We start from the raw sequence: 17292 nt of genomic DNA, 5'->3' as shown, positions 1-17292 counted from the left end.
GGTGAGAAAAGGCGGGACGCAGATAGAAGCAAGAGAGGAGCAAGAAAGGATGACAGCAGGCCAAATTATAGAAGAAAGAAGAAAGAGAGAAACAGGAGAGAGGGGGAAAAGGATAAGGGAATCCAAGTACAACATACACTACCACTACAGAAATCAGAAGAGTATATAATATTTAAATAAAACCTACATGTGTTATTTTTGACCCCGACCGTAAGCACATTCGCTTCATTTTTTTCTCGTACGAAAAAATTTGTCAAGACAGTTGCGCTATTTCAAGAACATTACACGCAACGGTGAAAAATTTCCGTTTCCCGGATTATTTTTAGATATTTAGATGACCCGTTTGTCGCTGGTTTCGCCTTACGTACTCTGTTTTACAGTTTAAAATGGAAAGAAGAGAAAAAGAAAGACCGAACTAGGGGAGAGATAGAAAATTAAGCAGCCAGCAGCAATGGTAAGGATAGTAACCGCGTTTATTTAGCATGGACCGTGGCGGAGTGGTCGGTCGATGGAGTTATGTCGTAAAAGGCGGCTGCGAAACGAAAGTTCCGGTGGCCGTAGGTTCGAATAGTTGGGCGGCAAGAAAGTTGGCTGTAACTTTCCCGCTAGACGAATCACCGCCATGTTCGACTCGGTTTCTGAGCTTAGCCGCGTACATTGATCAACTCCCGGGGAGCTGGTAATTAAACGTGCTCGCTTCCTTACTCTTCGACTTCCTATCCCCACGCGTCGTTTATTATATTAAAACGGAATCGTAGATTCTCCGGCGTGGCGCACTTAATTGCGCGGCCCGGGCCGTTATTCTACCGTAAAATATCTACCGATGAACTTTCCTGATCCGTGAAGATACTCCATCGATCTGACGAACCTGAAGACTAAAAGCTTCCCCGAAAGCGTAGACAAACGAAGGTACATTAATCGGTGCAAGTATTATCATTATGCAAAGGCGTGAAAGTATAAAATTCGGCGAACGTGCATCTTCGAACAGTTATTTAAACAAGAACCACGAATAACGGAATAGAAATTAAAACGAATGAAGATTTTTCAAAGAACCGAAGACTCGGTAATTGTCGCAAGAAACGATACATCAACTATTGCTCGATGTAACGTCGACAATGGCAGAGTCAAATATCGTAGCATGGTATTGTATCTTGTTAAAGAAATTTCCCAAAGTATCATTCTTTCGTTTGGTCCTCGAATGTTGCATTTTAAAAAAATATGAAAATCGACTGCTCCAAGTCAAATCTCTATTGTTTCTATAAATCTGCGATTATGGAAATCCGTTACTCATCGTCGAAGGTATTTGCAAGCAAATATTTCAGCACCGTTGAATGAAATTGGAATATTCTAAAGCGAAATACGCGTAGTAACAAGCGTTTCTCCCGTTTGGTCCTCGAACGTTGCATTTTAAAAAAATATGAAAATCGACTGCTCCAAGCCAAATCTCTATTGTTTCCATAAACCTGCGATTCTGGATATCCGTTACTCATTATCAAAGGTATTTGCAAGCAAATATTTCAGCACCGTTGTATGAAATTGGAATATTCTAAAGCGAAATACGCGTAGTAACATGTGTGTTAATTAATCATCTATACGAAGTACAATTCCGACGTCCTGATATGTCGAACTTCGCGATCAACCCTAAAGGGGCGCTGTAATTTCATAAGCACACGATCGTAAGTCGAGATCTTAATCGATCTGAATGTGTCTCTTGAATCTGAATGTGTCTCTTGAGGATATTACCGCCACTCTCGTACATCGATATAATTTCAATTATTACTAATATTACGCGATTATTACTAAGTCTGAATACTCTGTGTAACGAGACAGGATTGTCTTGCGTCTGTTTTGTTCCATCGCGACAATGGGGACCAGCTGCAGTATGTAATTATTTGTAGATTGAATCTGGTTCAATGATTCGCTATGAGCAATTACTAGACGCAAGATGTTTCATTATACAGTGTTTTAGACAATGACGAACTAGGAGAGACGCGTCGTTGCTCGAATAGTTCAACTAATCGAATCCGAGCGTCGTAAACGACAGCGTGATGCGTAAGAATTTCAATCGCCCAAACAAGAATTCGGATAATTGACCAGCCTATAGAAATCGTTGGAAAAATTACGATTACGGAGGATATCTATCGAAATATGTTGTTGAAGGCATAAGATTGAAACTATGAATTTCACTTACGACGACGTAGATAGATACATAGTTGGTTCCACCTGTCCAGTTAAGCAAAGCTGACGTGAATTTATGACTTTCGATGACGCACCTGTAGCATCTGCAAGCGGTACATTTTCCCCTGATTTTTCGCTTCAATTTGTCGTGGATTTATTAACTTCGCAACTAAACGAAAACAATACGCAAGGCACAATATCGCGAAAAACTTTTTTAATTTGCGATACTTCGTAACGAGATTCCGGGGCGTTAAATAACAGTTAATTATATGTACTTAGTTTTCGCCGACACAGCTAGCGCCGTTTTTTTCACGCGATGAATGACAATGTTCGACTCGGCAGATAATTAAAACGAAACAAAATTGTCCTTCGTTCGTTTGTCTCTCGTTTTCTTCCTTCCAAGCCTGTACAGACATCAATCGTACGATTTATAACTCTGTAAAGGAATAAAATCGTAAATATATTCGTCAGGATGCAAGTCTGGTTCGCGAGTTACGTCATGCTTTAACGACGAGGCGGCAAACGAGGCTACGAAATGGGATTAAACGAGTAAAATAATTCGCCCTGGAAAAGGAAAGAGACGATCCGCTTCTCGACAAAAGCGTATTTAAACGCGTCCTCTTCGTCATTGGCTTTCCCCGTATTTGTTCTCCATTACTTGAAAATGTTCGCATAATAGGAGATCTGGTAACTCTGCAAACGCTCTTCGTAACGCATGGCCTGCAAAGCGATTTTAATTCGATGTAACGATGTTTGGAGAACGAATTCGCGACATGGATGTTTCTCGGTAGAGATCGAACTAAATAGCGCGTAAATCTCGATGATTCCTCAATTAGTATTTCTTCTCTCCTGAAATAAATTTTATTTCGAGATAGAATCAGATAGGGAGAAATTGTCGTGTTACGACCGAAGTTGCTACGTCTTAGTTGAAACATTCTATTTGGCATTTCTTCGTTTTATAAGGTACTTCGATGTTAAAACATTTCCTACCGCGTATTTTCTGTCTTTTAAAGATTACAAGATCATATTGTTACGATAACGCTGCTAAGGTTATTGTTACGAGATAGCGACTGAATATTTTATTTAATATTCGAACGAAGAAAAGAATGGAAACGAAGAAGAAAACGACGGAACTTCGGTTTCCTTCGATTTCGCAACGCTAGGTAAGACATTTTAACCGAAGAAGATTTTTTGAACATCGAAGTTTAATATCCCACGTAAATATTCCATTGAAGCCGTCGTTTCGTTTCAAATCCTCCAGCTTCTTCTACCTACTTCTCATCTTCATTTTCTCCGCGAAAAATTAACTCGCAAGTAGAAGTTTTCCGTATCGGCAGTTCACTTTGCGCAGAATTTCTCTGAAAAGCGACTGTTTCAGAAGAAAGTTGGAGAAAACCCTTTACGAGAAACTTTCGCAAATAATAAAAATTCCACGTGGATTTGTCCGAAGCGTTTCTGTCTGTAACAAAAATTTCGAAACGAAGCTAACGCCCGGAGAACGTGCGAACACTCGGAGGTGCAAACGGGTTAAGAAGTTTGTTGAAGCGTATTTTCATCGTTGTCGCTCAGTCTGGCGGCTGAAACGCGAAACAATCTGACGGCGAATTTTCCCGCAGGTAAGTCACTGATAAACTCGTGAATCAGGCGGCGGAACGTACGCGTCGGACGCAGAACGGCGTCGACGCCATGGAAAACGACGCGCCATGACGTTGCCACTCGTTTTTCATCGTGGCTCGATACTTTAGCCGCGTACCCAGAAATCAAAGTTGGCTGTATGTCCGCTCCTGTTCGGTCTTCGACGTGTCGCTCGACATCCTGAAATTGCTTTTACGACTGTCTATTCCTTTTTTTTTTTATTACAACAACTCGTCTTCGTGCAGCTTTCCTTCGATCGAGCTTTTCTTTCGTTAAACACGTTGAAACGTTACGAGTTACGAGTTGGCGGTATCGATAAATATTAAACAGCCTTGCACAACGGTAACTAGTTTGGTAATGAAGAAGATAGAATTTTGCAAAATTCACTGTACTTGCTAAAGCTATAGGACGATAGAAGAAAAGTATTTTATAACTGTTTATTGGACCATTCGCGTAGAGACGCGATCGCGAGGAAGCACGTCAACGGGACTCGTAAATTCCCGTTACGATTAAATAATCGACGCCACGAACTGATCGATCCCCTTATTTCTGTTACGATAATAGTGCTGGTTCGATCGAGTTTACACTGAATTAACAGGTATAAATTAATGTTTATTCCAACAACTTTGTAAAGAAGATAATTACGCCGATGCGTATGTATAAGTTACGCAAGTGATCGATTCAAGGGTAGAAACCCGGTAAACAGACGTTGACTATTCTAAAGATGAAGAATAAGCGAAGTTCAGTGACGATGTGGCGGAGGAAAGTTAGCGAGGGTGTGTCTAGCGCACGGGACCATCGGATTTGTTGATGACAATTTTGGTTAGGAAAACGAGGGCAGTAGACGTTGCTTCTGATCGAATAATAAGAGGGTTGCTAGACTAGGAAGGGTCTTGGCCGCCCTCCACAGAAAGTTGCTAATGGGAAGCATCATACGTGAGAAAAACTAACGTTTGTCGGTCCTTCGATTGAATAGTTTCGTAGAAAAGCCAACGTGATCCTGGCCACGATCGGTTGCGGAACATGTGCACGGTGAGGCTAAGACGAAGGGACAAAGGGATGCTAAGGGAGAAAGACGAATTAACAGTCAGTGTCAGTGGAGAAGCCAGGGAGTGCGATTTGCGTTGTCGAGAGAGTGTGGTCCGCGTGAGAGAGAGAGAGAGAGAGAGAGAGAGAGCGTTGGATCTGTCACGTAAAGTTAATGATAAAAAAGGAGTAGCTGAGCAATGACTTAACTTGACTGTGCTTTTATAATTTTGTAGGCTTTTATTCGCGAAAATGATCAAGTATAATATTACATTGAAGTAGCGAAGTTGACATAGTTGTTCGAATCACGGCCAAAACTGTACACAAGACTAGTCTCGTGGTCGAATGCTCGCGGTTTTTATACGTTGCGTTTGTGGGTGTTGAGGGGCAAGGAGAGGATCCTGATTGCCCTACGTAACGGGGAAAGTGTAATGTTGGGCCACGTGCAAAGGTCAGGTCAAAGCCTAACGATTCACTGTCAGATAGTATGGAATGACGTGGATTTGGGTATGGTTGTTGTCACAGATCCGTGGTGACGAGAGTTGCAAATTAACTATTGAGTTGTCTAAATTATAGTATGTTATCGTATTTAGTTCACGTTTACTAACCATCGTTTCCTGTTTAACCCCTTAACCTACAACTACGGGCATAGTCCGTAGTACGATGATCGGGCCAAACGTAAATATTACGGGCTAATCGTAATATTTACGATTCGTAGGTTAAGGGGTTAATCAACATCCGTACAATCCATTCGTTTTAAATAAATCGTTATAGTTTACGATACTACGATCTATATAGCTCGAATACGACGCTGTCGTATGTTCGAGGAAAAGAGCAATCTACGTACAGGAACGATATGATTTCCAAAAGGAAAATTATCCAAAATTTTACTCGGCGTGTTTTAATTGTGCCTTCGTTTTCTGTTTGCCTTTTCTTGTTACGGTCGGAAGTAAATTGAGAATGGTAAAAGAACAAAATGCTTGGAAAGACGTAAAACATACGTTGCCGTGCTTTTTTAGTCCCGTTGCGTGGCTCGTTTTTTGTTGCACGGTTAGAAAAAAGTCTCGAAAGTACGACTCAAAATAGTATAGCTGGCTTGCATACGTTCCACTTACGACCGCAGAAAAATTAGTAGTGCTTTAAATGAACGAACAACTTATCGTCTATATAACGATCCTTTTATTTGCCTCCGTCGCTTCGATCGCCACGGTTTACAACTGCGGTTGTTTGCCCCGAATTTTTTCCAAACTGAAATCGCTGAACAAGAAACTGTACCGGATTAGGCCGTTGCGAAAGAAGTTGCGAAAGAACGACGAGTCCGTAAACGATTGGCTTTATGCTTGCGCGATGTTTTTACTCGACGCGTCGTTTTCTTCGCGAAATATTTTCCAGGTAGCTTTGACACGCGTATTCGGCGCACGTTTTCTCGCTCGTAACAATATCAGTTCTGCGTGTCCAAATACAGAGAATTGGCGGAAACCTCGTCTACATCGCGACTGCTCGCGACAAGAGTTCCCATCGTACGCGAATATTCTCGACAATTGGAATTGATATTTCTAAAAGACAAAGAGAAGAAAAAAACGAATTAGAAGCTGTCGCTATATCGAAGACACGTGGATTTCGAGCTTCAAGATTCTTACGTAGAGACGCGTGATACAACTGGTGCACATAAAATGGAAGTTTGGAAAATCGAAGCCGACAGAATTTCTAAAATTTAACGTACGTTCGATGAACGAATCGAACGAACATGAATAGTCCGAAACTGAATTATCGAATCGAGCGATTGCTCGCGTTTAAATAGCACTTACCTTCTAATCGAGTGACGTTCCTGGTGACTTTGTGGCTGTTAACGAGCTGCTCGCGCAAATGAGTCCTCTCGCGATGTCGCTGATAATTGCCGATAACGATCGTGGTCGTCACCAGCACGAGAAACAACTTGGGCCCCCAGGCCGGTCTCATCGACATCGTCCTCCGGTTTTCGCATCCCCCGAAGCTTCTGATATTTCGCGGCGTCTGTTGATTTTACCGGGCCACCGACGGAAACCCAATCCCAGCCGTTTTGCTGTCTCTGAAATCCAAACAGCGGCTTGAAAGTCCAACAGCGGTAGCCATCGCGGTGTTTCTTCAACGTCTAAAGGAAAATTCGCGGAAGCGAATATCCGATGAATGCGCGTTCCCGCCAAAAGCGGCGCAGTTTATGTACTTTGTGGAGAAAGCGGCTTGGAAATTGATATTTGCCATCTGCGTGTTTGCAAGATTTTTGCCAGCTGATCTTAATAGACGAAGGAAGTTGATACGGTACCGAGGCGAGTCTGTTGGTCGAGAACTGCGGGAAAATTCGGAACTCGGTTGGATCACCAACGACGCTAGTTTGTCCATTTTCCGGAATGAGTGGAGGATCAATATTTACACGATGAAGACTTTCTACGACTTCTGGAAAATCGAGATAAGAGACGGATGGAAATAATACGAGCTGGAATAATTAGTAGAGCGCGGATATTTGCGCAGCGTAAAATATGTAAAAGAACAGGCGAAATTTATGCGCATAACGAAATATTCAGTTTTTCGTTTGCGAAAATATTCCCTATCTACGAAATAAAAATTGCCGCAACTTTGTGATGCAAATTTTTTTTACCGTTGCTCCGGTTTATCGAAAAAAAAAAGGAAAAAAAAAAGGAAAAATGGCATTCTACGGCCAAAAGATAATGGAAATATATATTTCAAACGCTTGTCACATGTTTAATTTAATCGATCGCGCAATCTGTGGTTTCTCGAATACGAGTTACGCTTGTTCGATATATCAAGCATCGATATGAAAACTGTAAATTTCCGCTTCGGTACAGATCAATAGGAATATTATTTTACAAATCTAGGTCAGACTAGAATATTTTCATTTTGTAAAATTTGATACGAAACTCGATACATCGGCACGCAAAGTATAATTGCTCTATTCGTTTCAGACACTGCGTTACGTTCAAACGAAATCTGCTCGTAAACTAAATACCGTAACATATAAAACGATGCAAAGTAACAGATCGTGCGAACGTGTTGATAATATCAAAACGACCCAAGTTTTCGTCGAAATAACAATTTTATTTGGCAATTTCGTCGACAGCGGAAATAGAATGAACGTTTTATCGAAACGATGAATATGGCGATAGCGAAAGGCGCGATTACCGATGAATTACGTCATAGAACGCTTTATCATAGTCAGATAACTATTAACACAGGCAATCATACGTAGTTGGTAATAACGTTGTCGAGAATGCAATAATAACTTGGATTGCGAATGGAAGTGCGTTTGGCGTATGATTCGGTTCTCATTGATCATAGTTATGGCTCGATTCCCTCCAGATGAACGTGAATTATCGGCAGAAAGCCTGCAATGATGGATTAAATGCAATCGTCGAGCGAGATACACGATTTTCACGAATATTTTCACGAAACGGTAATACGCGTGGTACGTCGGTTCGTTGTACGATTTAATCCGCGTAATAAACATTTGTAGCCGACAGTCAATTTGCATTTCGTTAGCGAAGAAAAATTACACAAGATGCAAATGAAAAACACCAGCTTCTCGCGTGTAATCCACTGCGCTCTTTATCGTGCAACGCGGTATAAAATTTCAGCAATCCCTGACAATCTACTTGCGCGCACATGCTTCTGCACGATCTATCCCATACGAGATAAGCTGCTCCTCGGTGCAGTACTTAGAGAACACGAATGCAATTTCGCTGCCGCATCTCGAATCGAATTTACGGTTACGTTTACAGCTACGAGACAGGCTCGTGTCGACGGTTGAACGAATCTTGTTGCTGTAAAGATGCGACACGAGTCACTCTGTATGGATGTTGATCGTCGAGCGAATCTGAGACCAAAATGAAAATACAGCGGGACAGACGATGGAAGCAGACATCGATAAAGTTCGATCGAAGCAGCGCTAGTTTTATTTATCGTTTTTAGTTTTATATCCTTACAGTACGTAGATTATTTGCCGAATAATTGAAACTAATTTTCACATTTTTCTAAACAGCTCGTATTTAATTGCGTCGATATCTATTTCCACTATCTGTATCCGACTGCGCGTGTCAGTGTGATGCATTAGATACGACGCGATCAACGCGACAAATTAACTTTTGGGTCAAGTAATTTTTCAAGCGCGTCATCGTTTGACACGAGCGGCCGATTCTAAACGATTTTTCGCTAGCGCGTAAATACTGTCAAAGTCTCGTTTCGAAAAGCCACGATCATTCAAAGCTTGTAAAGCGACGAACAGAGGACAGGGACGGGAGAGACGGCAGGAGGCGGCAGCTATTCTAACGGAGATGTGATCAAAGTACGAATGCACGCCATTGCATGCACCCTACACAGATGGAAGTATCCGTCGATGCACCGCACAGAACATTCGGCAGCCCGACCGAGAATGATCTATTCAAGCATCCAGGTCGTCGGCGTATCCCTTTCATCCCCGTGGCATCTCGAAAAATCGCTGAAACTCCGTGCAACTTGGTCGAAGATCGACGCGAATTTCGCCGACCAAGAAACACCTATTCTTCCTTTGACACGTTCGCGAGAAAGTTTGCGAGAAAGGATCAGGGTTTCAGGGGTAAATGCGTCTGCCGATATTTCGATGCAGGGCAAAGGATCCTTTGCAATCTTAAATTTAAGGGATCGTAGGTTAGAAATTAGCCGGAGTATCGATATATCCTACGATCGTTTGAAAAGTTGCTTATAGAATTGCATAACTTTTTGTTATTTACTTACTACGAGTTACGATATGTCGACTGCCAAGTCCAAGCTCTTATCTAGTTTGCATTGCTTGACTCGAACAAGAGCGCACGGTGTACTGCGTTTGATGTTTAAGAAGGGGCGCGATATATTTTCCTCGCGTGGAATGCAGACAAATTAAAGGCAGAAATAAAGATCGTTTAAGATCAGAATATCGAAGAAGATGTCTCCAGGTTTCTTAAATTTCGGAGAGACTCGTACGGAAATTTTGATTGAATTTCTCCGAAGCATAAAGATTCGCCAGAATTATCATTTGAAAAGAGACTATTGAGAATTGTGGATCTTAATCGCCGAAATAAAAGTAAAGCAACGCTAAGAGTACACTTAGAATTCATATTAAATAGTTTTAGATTTATTTAATAAACGATTTCCTGGATCTTCGTCGATATACGCGTCTCAGCATCTTCCATATCACACTGCCAACGAAACAGTTGCATTCGTCTGTTTTTCCAGACGTTGTGCACGCATACACTTATAATCACATACGTGCGTCACTACTACGCGGCTAATCTAGTCTAGCACACAAAATTATACATATCTCAATAGAGACAGCGACCGTGATTAATCATGGATAACATGGGATAATTGGCGTGTTAGAATTTAATCTCGGAATTAAGATTAATAACCTGTGGAAGACACAATGTTTGTGTTGAAATAATATAATCTGATATTTATTAAACAATTATTACAAGAATTATAAGTGTGTGTTCTGGAATGTATAGTTGGCTAGTTATTCACAGACTGACTGGCTTAGTGACCCATGGCCCTTGAAAAGGTTTAGAATCCTACTCTCTATGCAGTAATGAGTGCGACCTGTGTGGGTGTCTGTGTGGCGTCACATGTGCCACAGAACCTTCTAGTAGCTTCTCGACGTGCCCATCGAGAATGTTCCATCCATATCCTCACGCTTCTTCCAGCGAATTCTCGAAAGAGCATGCACGCGCTAGCCGCCGTGGTGCATCTCACGAACGCACGCTAGTGGGGATATCGCTGGGCAACGAAGGGAAGAATCCGTACGATCAATCACCTCATCTGCATGCGATTGATATCGTTGTATTCCAACATGTCGCTACTTATAGCTGTTAACGATACTTAATATAATACCATTTATGTAATTCGCGCTTACACACCGAAAGTAGAATCGCGTTAAACGAACGTTCCTTTGAAATTTTCCGTACAGTTATTCTTTTCAATCACATTTCGTTCGTGTGATCCGTGCAACGGCAAGACCGAAGCGAATTATCCCGGACAGCGTTGGCGAACGATAGTTGAAAGACGTTTTACGTTTCCTACGTGAAGTTTAACTGGTATTTATCCGGGAAATTTTGAAGCGACGAGACTTCGTTTAATCGTCGTGCCGATCTTTGTCGCTTCGTCTCGACCAGCTGAAAGAGAGAGCGAAAGAAAAAGCACGCGAAGAACACAGCCGCTTGGCAACGTAATGAGTCGCGCGAAAAGCGTCTCGACTGTTGAAGAAAATTCAGAAATGTATAGGGATAAGCGCAGTTTCATCCGTTTAATTACTGGCTCGAACATCTTTTTTGGGATCGTTGAATAGGTCAACAGAATGAAAACCGCGTGCGAGAATAACGAGGCGAGCAACCGGTTAAAAACTTAACAACGCGTCTTATCTTAGAACGACGTTTCGCACTCGACCTGTCTAGTCGTGGGCATCGATTATATATCTATTCTTCGTTGAAATATCACCGACTCGAAATATCTGCGGCTAAATGTCACGTTCCTATCTGCATTTGGTGGACAAGCGTATCTATCAGAATAGCAAGCAACCGGTTCGAGGATACTAAATGTCGCCGGTCGTTGAATAGCACCATTATTATTCGAAAGCAAGTTACGTGAATCACGGCGGATTGATGGTTTCCTTAATTATTTATGCCAACTGTCCGATTTTACGTAAAACCAGGTGTCCTAGTATTTAAGAAGGGTATTATGTTGTATCTGTTTCGAACGTTGTATTCGAATTTGACGCGCTGTTACCGCTGATCGGATTTTTCTCATCTACAGTGGCTACGAAAATTCGTAGTATTCGTGTTGTAATTATTTTCCATCGAAGCGTTCTTCGAATGACTGGAAATTTATTACAGTCGGATTTAATTAATTATATCATACAAATGAAATGATAAAAGCAACGCAGTAAGCTATACACGGTAGGAAAATATTTTATTAGGTTGCCCCAAAAGTTTCCCTATAAGTGAAATAATAGATGCGCAATATTTTTTATTTTATATTATTTTATGGATTTATGTACGATCCATTTTATTCTATTGCTACAAAATGGATCGTAATTCGATAAAATAATATTGTAGTATCGTAACTACTATAATTAATCAGTTTATTAATAACAAATGGATTAAACAGAAAACAATGGTTATTTAACACGAAGTAATCGTAACAACGTATTATAATTAATTAACAACTCTCGTCAACACAGATTCAACTCTCTCTCAACAACGCTAACAACACTATCTCGACAACGCGATCCGCACTCTCTGGCTTCTCAACTTATACTCCCTTTAATTCGTTTACGTCTCTTAGCAACTCTTTGTCCTTTGTCTTATATCTTTTGTTTAAGCCCCACCATGCACACGCTCAGCAACTGCTTGTTTATCATTCGCAGAACACCCCCCTAGGCCCCTCGTCCTCGATACTGCAATATAAAACAAAAAATATTGTGCATCTACTACTTCCTTGTAAAACGAAAGGAACTTTTCGGACAACCTAATACAAGCGACCGAGAGACGATTTTCTATTTATACAAAGAATAGATGCGAGACACGAAACAAAAGCGTTTTATTCGAAGCTTAGTTTTCATCCGAGTACGGGTAGAAACCGTGTACTACGATATGTGCGATGGAACTGTTACATGAGCGTCTCATAAGCTACAATTACGAGGCCAGTAATATGTGGCATGTTACAGACCCACAACGTGACACGCACAGTCGTGATCCTAACCAAACTGTAACACTTTGATCTAATTTCTGACAGCCATTCATGTAGCAGTATCCGCCGATCAGTTGCAGGATAATGAAGGGATGACGAGAGAGATAAAGCGTAATTTAAGATCGGCGTACGTAAACTAAATACATTTGATCCTTCGCTGTATATACGATACGCGTATCATACGCGATACATGATATAAAATACAAAGTATTATTTCACGCATCATTCGTCTTTTTTCGAAATATCTCGTCGTGTCTTTTTATATATTTTTGCCCTCTAACTTGATTCCACCAATGGATAGGAAAGTGACAGTATCGGTCGCATTTCAAGGAACAGTGTTGAAAATTGTGGATCTTAATCGCCGAAATAAAAGTAAAGGAACACTAAGGTTACACTTAGAATTCATATTAAAATAGTTTTAGATTTATTTAAGAAACGATTTCAAGGATCTTCGTCGATATACATTTGCACGCGTCTCAGCACTCTCTTTGTCTCAGCATCTTCCATACCACACTGTCAACGAAACAGTTGCATTCGTTTGTTTCTCCAGACGCTGTGCACACACATACATTCATATTCATATACGTGTGTCACTACTACGCGGCTAATCTAATCTAGCACATATCTTATCTAAATTGCACATATCTTAATAAATAGACTTAGAAAATTTTCGTCCCATATACCGATTTTACGGTAACATCAAATATTGGGTTGGAAACTAAATTTTTTTTTTATTTATTGATATTTACAATCAATTCTCGCATTGAGAATTTTCAGTAATTTTTTCTGGCGTGGCGCAGAAGAGACATGGCTAAATATTTATAATAAGTTAATACTTATTATAGATAAGTATAATTTGTAAGTAAGTATTATAAATAAGTAAATATTACTTAATTTAAATAACTAATTGAATCTAGCGTTTAGGTCTAGCGGGTAGTGTCACTTCAGCCTGCGGATCTGGTCCGACGTATCGAGTAATCCAGTAATTAGGGGGTTTCGATGTTTGTTGACTCTTTTGCTCTATCTGTCGCTATATTTTGCCATTTCCTCTTTGACTGTTGGTATCTTGAGGTCGCGATGTATTAGTTCGTTGGTGACATACCAGGGTGCATTTATAATGGATCTTAGCGTTTTCGATTGGAAGCGTTGAAGTATTTCAATGTTGGAATTACTTGCTGTTCCCCATAATTGGATTCCGTAGGTCCAGACAGGTTTTATTACGCTCTTATAGAGGGTAATTTTATTCTGTGTGCTTAGGTTGGAGCGTCGGTCAGTGAGCCAAATAGAATGTTTTGAGTTTGTCCTTGAGTTGCTTCGTTCTGTCTGTGATGTGATTTTTCCAGGTTAATCTCCTGTCCAGGGTCATGCCCAGGTATCCGACTGTATCCTTGCTAGGAATTGTTGTATCGTTGATGGTGACCTGGGGGCAGGTTTGTTTTCCAAGCGTGAAGGTTACATGCGTGGATTTTTTTTCATTAATTTCGAAGCCCCATTTATGAAACCACTTTTTTCCATCGAGTCGAGACATCGCTGGAGAGTGGATGAAGCAATTATCGGGTCTGCGTGGCAAGCTAATAGCGCTGTGTCGTCAGCAAATGTTGCTATTGTTATCTCCGTTGATATTGGTAAATCGGCAGTGTAGATGGAGAACAGCAGGGGTCCGAGGACACTACCTTGGGGTATGCCAGATTCTATTGGGAATTTTGTACAAGTGGCGTCTAAGTATTTAAGGAAACTAAACGAATGCGGCTTTTGTCAGTACTATCCAATGACAAAATCCGCAATCACTTAGTTGCCAACCCAATATACGCATAACAGTTTTACGATTAAACTTTTTCGTAACAGTTGAAAGGTTTCTCCAGAAATTATCACAAAATTCCGTCATTTATATTCTCAGTATAATAAGTTCGTGTGTCTCGAAGCGTTTTATTTCTGGGATTAACACGCATAGAGGCGCGAAAGCTTCAGAAACGGGGGAAAATATGGTTTGCGTAAGTACGAGGGGTTCGCTGTTCGATGTCAATTCGATTTGCAGTTTGCAGAACGATGGACCGTTAGATGGAATGTGGATTTCCGGACAATGAAAAAGCGATGGGAAAGAGAATAGCGATCGCGCCACCTTTTTCGCGCGAGTTTCGTGTATCGCTTGAATGGGATTCCCATTGAGAAAGTTGGCGTAAACACGCGAGTTGAATTCTCTTTCGCTTCGTTCGTTTCGTGACGAAACAAATTAATCGCGATTCGCTGTTTGAGCGTTCTTTTCCGAATAAATTTCACGAATAAATATTGTTCGTTCGGGAGTACGCGAAACCTTCCACCGTGATTTAAATATGAACTAAATTGTTTGCCATCGAAGAGCTTAAAAATTTTACATGGACCATCGAATGGTGGCTGAAACTCATAGAAAAATATTTAATTAAAAATTTGAATTTTCTTTACCGTGTAGGACACCCATCAACGAGGTAAACAAAATTAACAACTCTGTAACATGAAACAGGTAAAAGAACGTTTTTCTATATAACGGTAATTAGTCATGCTGGTTATAACGCTTTAATTAACGCTTTGTGGTAAGAAAAGATGTTTCTCCGTTTTTCCTTTCTTAGAGTTTATCGCTGATCGATTATCGTAGAAATATTTTTCGAAATTAAACGACCGATGAGCTATCTTTTTATAGAAGAAACAGACGGCGGAAATGCATGCTTATAGAGTAAATGTGGTAAAGTTTAATGCAAGGGTAGACAACGTATGCAATGAATGTCGATAACAGGCTTCTTTTCCAATATTGCTTTCTGCTCGTAACTTTTAATTTATTGTAACTGCTTGCTTAAAATAGGTCACACTTTGGCGTTTATATAGCAGCTACGGACACGGTTTCTTGCAATTAATGTCAATTTATAATCCACTATCATGTATTAATACACGCGACCACTTGCTCGTAACAAAGAAAATTTTTCTCTTCGGAAAACTTTGCATTTTAAATTGCTATATCCAATTTAAGATGATGGATCACTTCGATGTAGAAGTTTCTCCTCAGCTTTGCCTTCATTAACTAACTTGTATTCTTTGAAATAATTTACTTTATTACGTAAAGTATCGTTTTGCTGTTACAGGGAATGACGTTATTAAATAAATAATAGATAGTATAACAAACATTATGGAAAGCTTTAATTTATAGAACAATCGAACGATATAGAAGGTAAATTAACGGTTGACTTTTAACTGACATAGTGCACGTAACTATACGGTTCGTAGGAGGAAAATTTGATAATTAACCTTCTTTTTTATTAATTGAATTTCTTTATTTGCCACGTCAAACGGTTACTTTTTGTCTATGTAAATCGGCCGATCGATAGAAATCGACCAGGTTAATTCGCAATTTATAACACGCGTGAAGCTGTAGATGTGCAGTAAGGAACCGATCTCGTAGCTGTTCTCTGTGGGACGCCTGCGTGCACGTTTTCCTAGTGGAAACACGGGACAATTAGAGAGTTGGGTGGGAAAAAAGGGATTACAAGTGGAAAAGGAATGGGAACGTGACGTGGAGTTGAAATTAGACAAACGGTAAACGCTGCCGTAAGCTGATAGAGGAGAAAGAAAGGAGGTCAGCGTGTAACCGAGACAGAAATTTAAAGACAGGCGGCGAGAGCTTAGGAAATATGGAAAAGAGGCTTGCAGCGTTTGAACCGCTTGACTGAGAACGAGAAAAATAAGTGAGCGAGGCGATTAGAAGGAAAGGTTCGACGAAATATCAGGGAAACGATCAAAAGTGGACAGAGAAAGGCGCGATACCGGTTAAAATCTCCCACTTGTTGAGAAAGTAGGTCGTTAAAGAACCATTCAAAATGCAAAGTTGTAAAAAGCGTTTGCATAAAATTTGAAACTCTGTGAAACTTTTTACAAAATGCCATGCTACTTCTAATTAGGATGATTCGAATCAAACGAACACAGGTTTTCAGCTTTTCAGGCGGTCAGCGGCGGTTATTGAAAATGTATTATTGTTTTGGATATAATTTTTGTGACTCCCGCGGATAAACAACACGGCGAATATTACGAAATGGAATTAGCACAATAGTGAGCTTAATGTTTCATAAACATTCCATATAGTTGCTGAAAACTTTCAGCGGAAGCAACTTTCCCTTCTCAAGCTGAGCAATTATGGAAATACGCTAGAAGCTGTAAACTACCAACATTTCATACACACGTACACACACACACACACACACACATATATATATACACATATACAGAAACCATTTTCATTAAAATTAATGCATTAAAATAATACCAACGGCGGATCAGTGTCATACATTTGCGCTAAGCACGAAAACGAAAAATTAACAGTGAAAGATATTATGGAAGATAGAAATTCAGTTAAATAAAATAGAGAATAATATATTCAAGGTAAGAGATTAAGAAAGGAAATAATAGAAGATTAGGACGAGGATGGAGATAAATAAGGAAAAAGATGAGAAAAGGAAGTGGAAATAAGGGAAATAAGATTCAGGCTTAAAGGACGGAATTAGGATACGCGATGACGTTTTCCAGTTTGCACGAGATTTCGCTGTAACCGGTGGTGGTCGGAAACGGGAAACCGCGACTTTTCCAGCCGAACAACCGAGTCGTCGCACCGTTTTCGTCCTAAGATATGCGCGCGCCTGGTTAGCATCGTTAGGCAGCCGGACTATTGTGTCCGCGTAATAAAGTAAA

At 40.4% G+C, this 17292-nt stretch overlaps 1 protein-coding gene across 1 annotated transcript in view; it reads right to left on the bottom strand.

Annotated features, from left to right (window-relative positions):
- Positions 1 to 17292, bottom strand: part of LOC117236339 (zwei Ig domain protein zig-8-like) — a 107809-nt gene that overhangs the window by 56432 nt on the left and 34085 nt on the right. The window contains exon 2 of the mRNA XM_033499182.1: positions 6648 to 6907. Within this exon, the coding sequence (XP_033355073.1) occupies positions 6648 to 6804 (157 nt within the window). The 5' untranslated portion in view covers positions 6805 to 6907. The remainder of the gene's footprint in view (positions 1 to 6647; positions 6908 to 17292) is intronic.

The sequence above is a fragment of the Bombus vosnesenskii genome, unplaced genomic scaffold, assembly GCF_011952255.1.
Source record: "Bombus vosnesenskii isolate JDL3184/JDL3185 unplaced genomic scaffold, Bvos_JDL3184-5_v1.1 scf7180000013348, whole genome shotgun sequence".
Classification (NCBI taxonomy): Eukaryota; Metazoa; Arthropoda; class Insecta; order Hymenoptera; family Apidae; genus Bombus; species Bombus vosnesenskii.
This window is presented reverse-complemented; position numbering and strand designations above follow the sequence as displayed.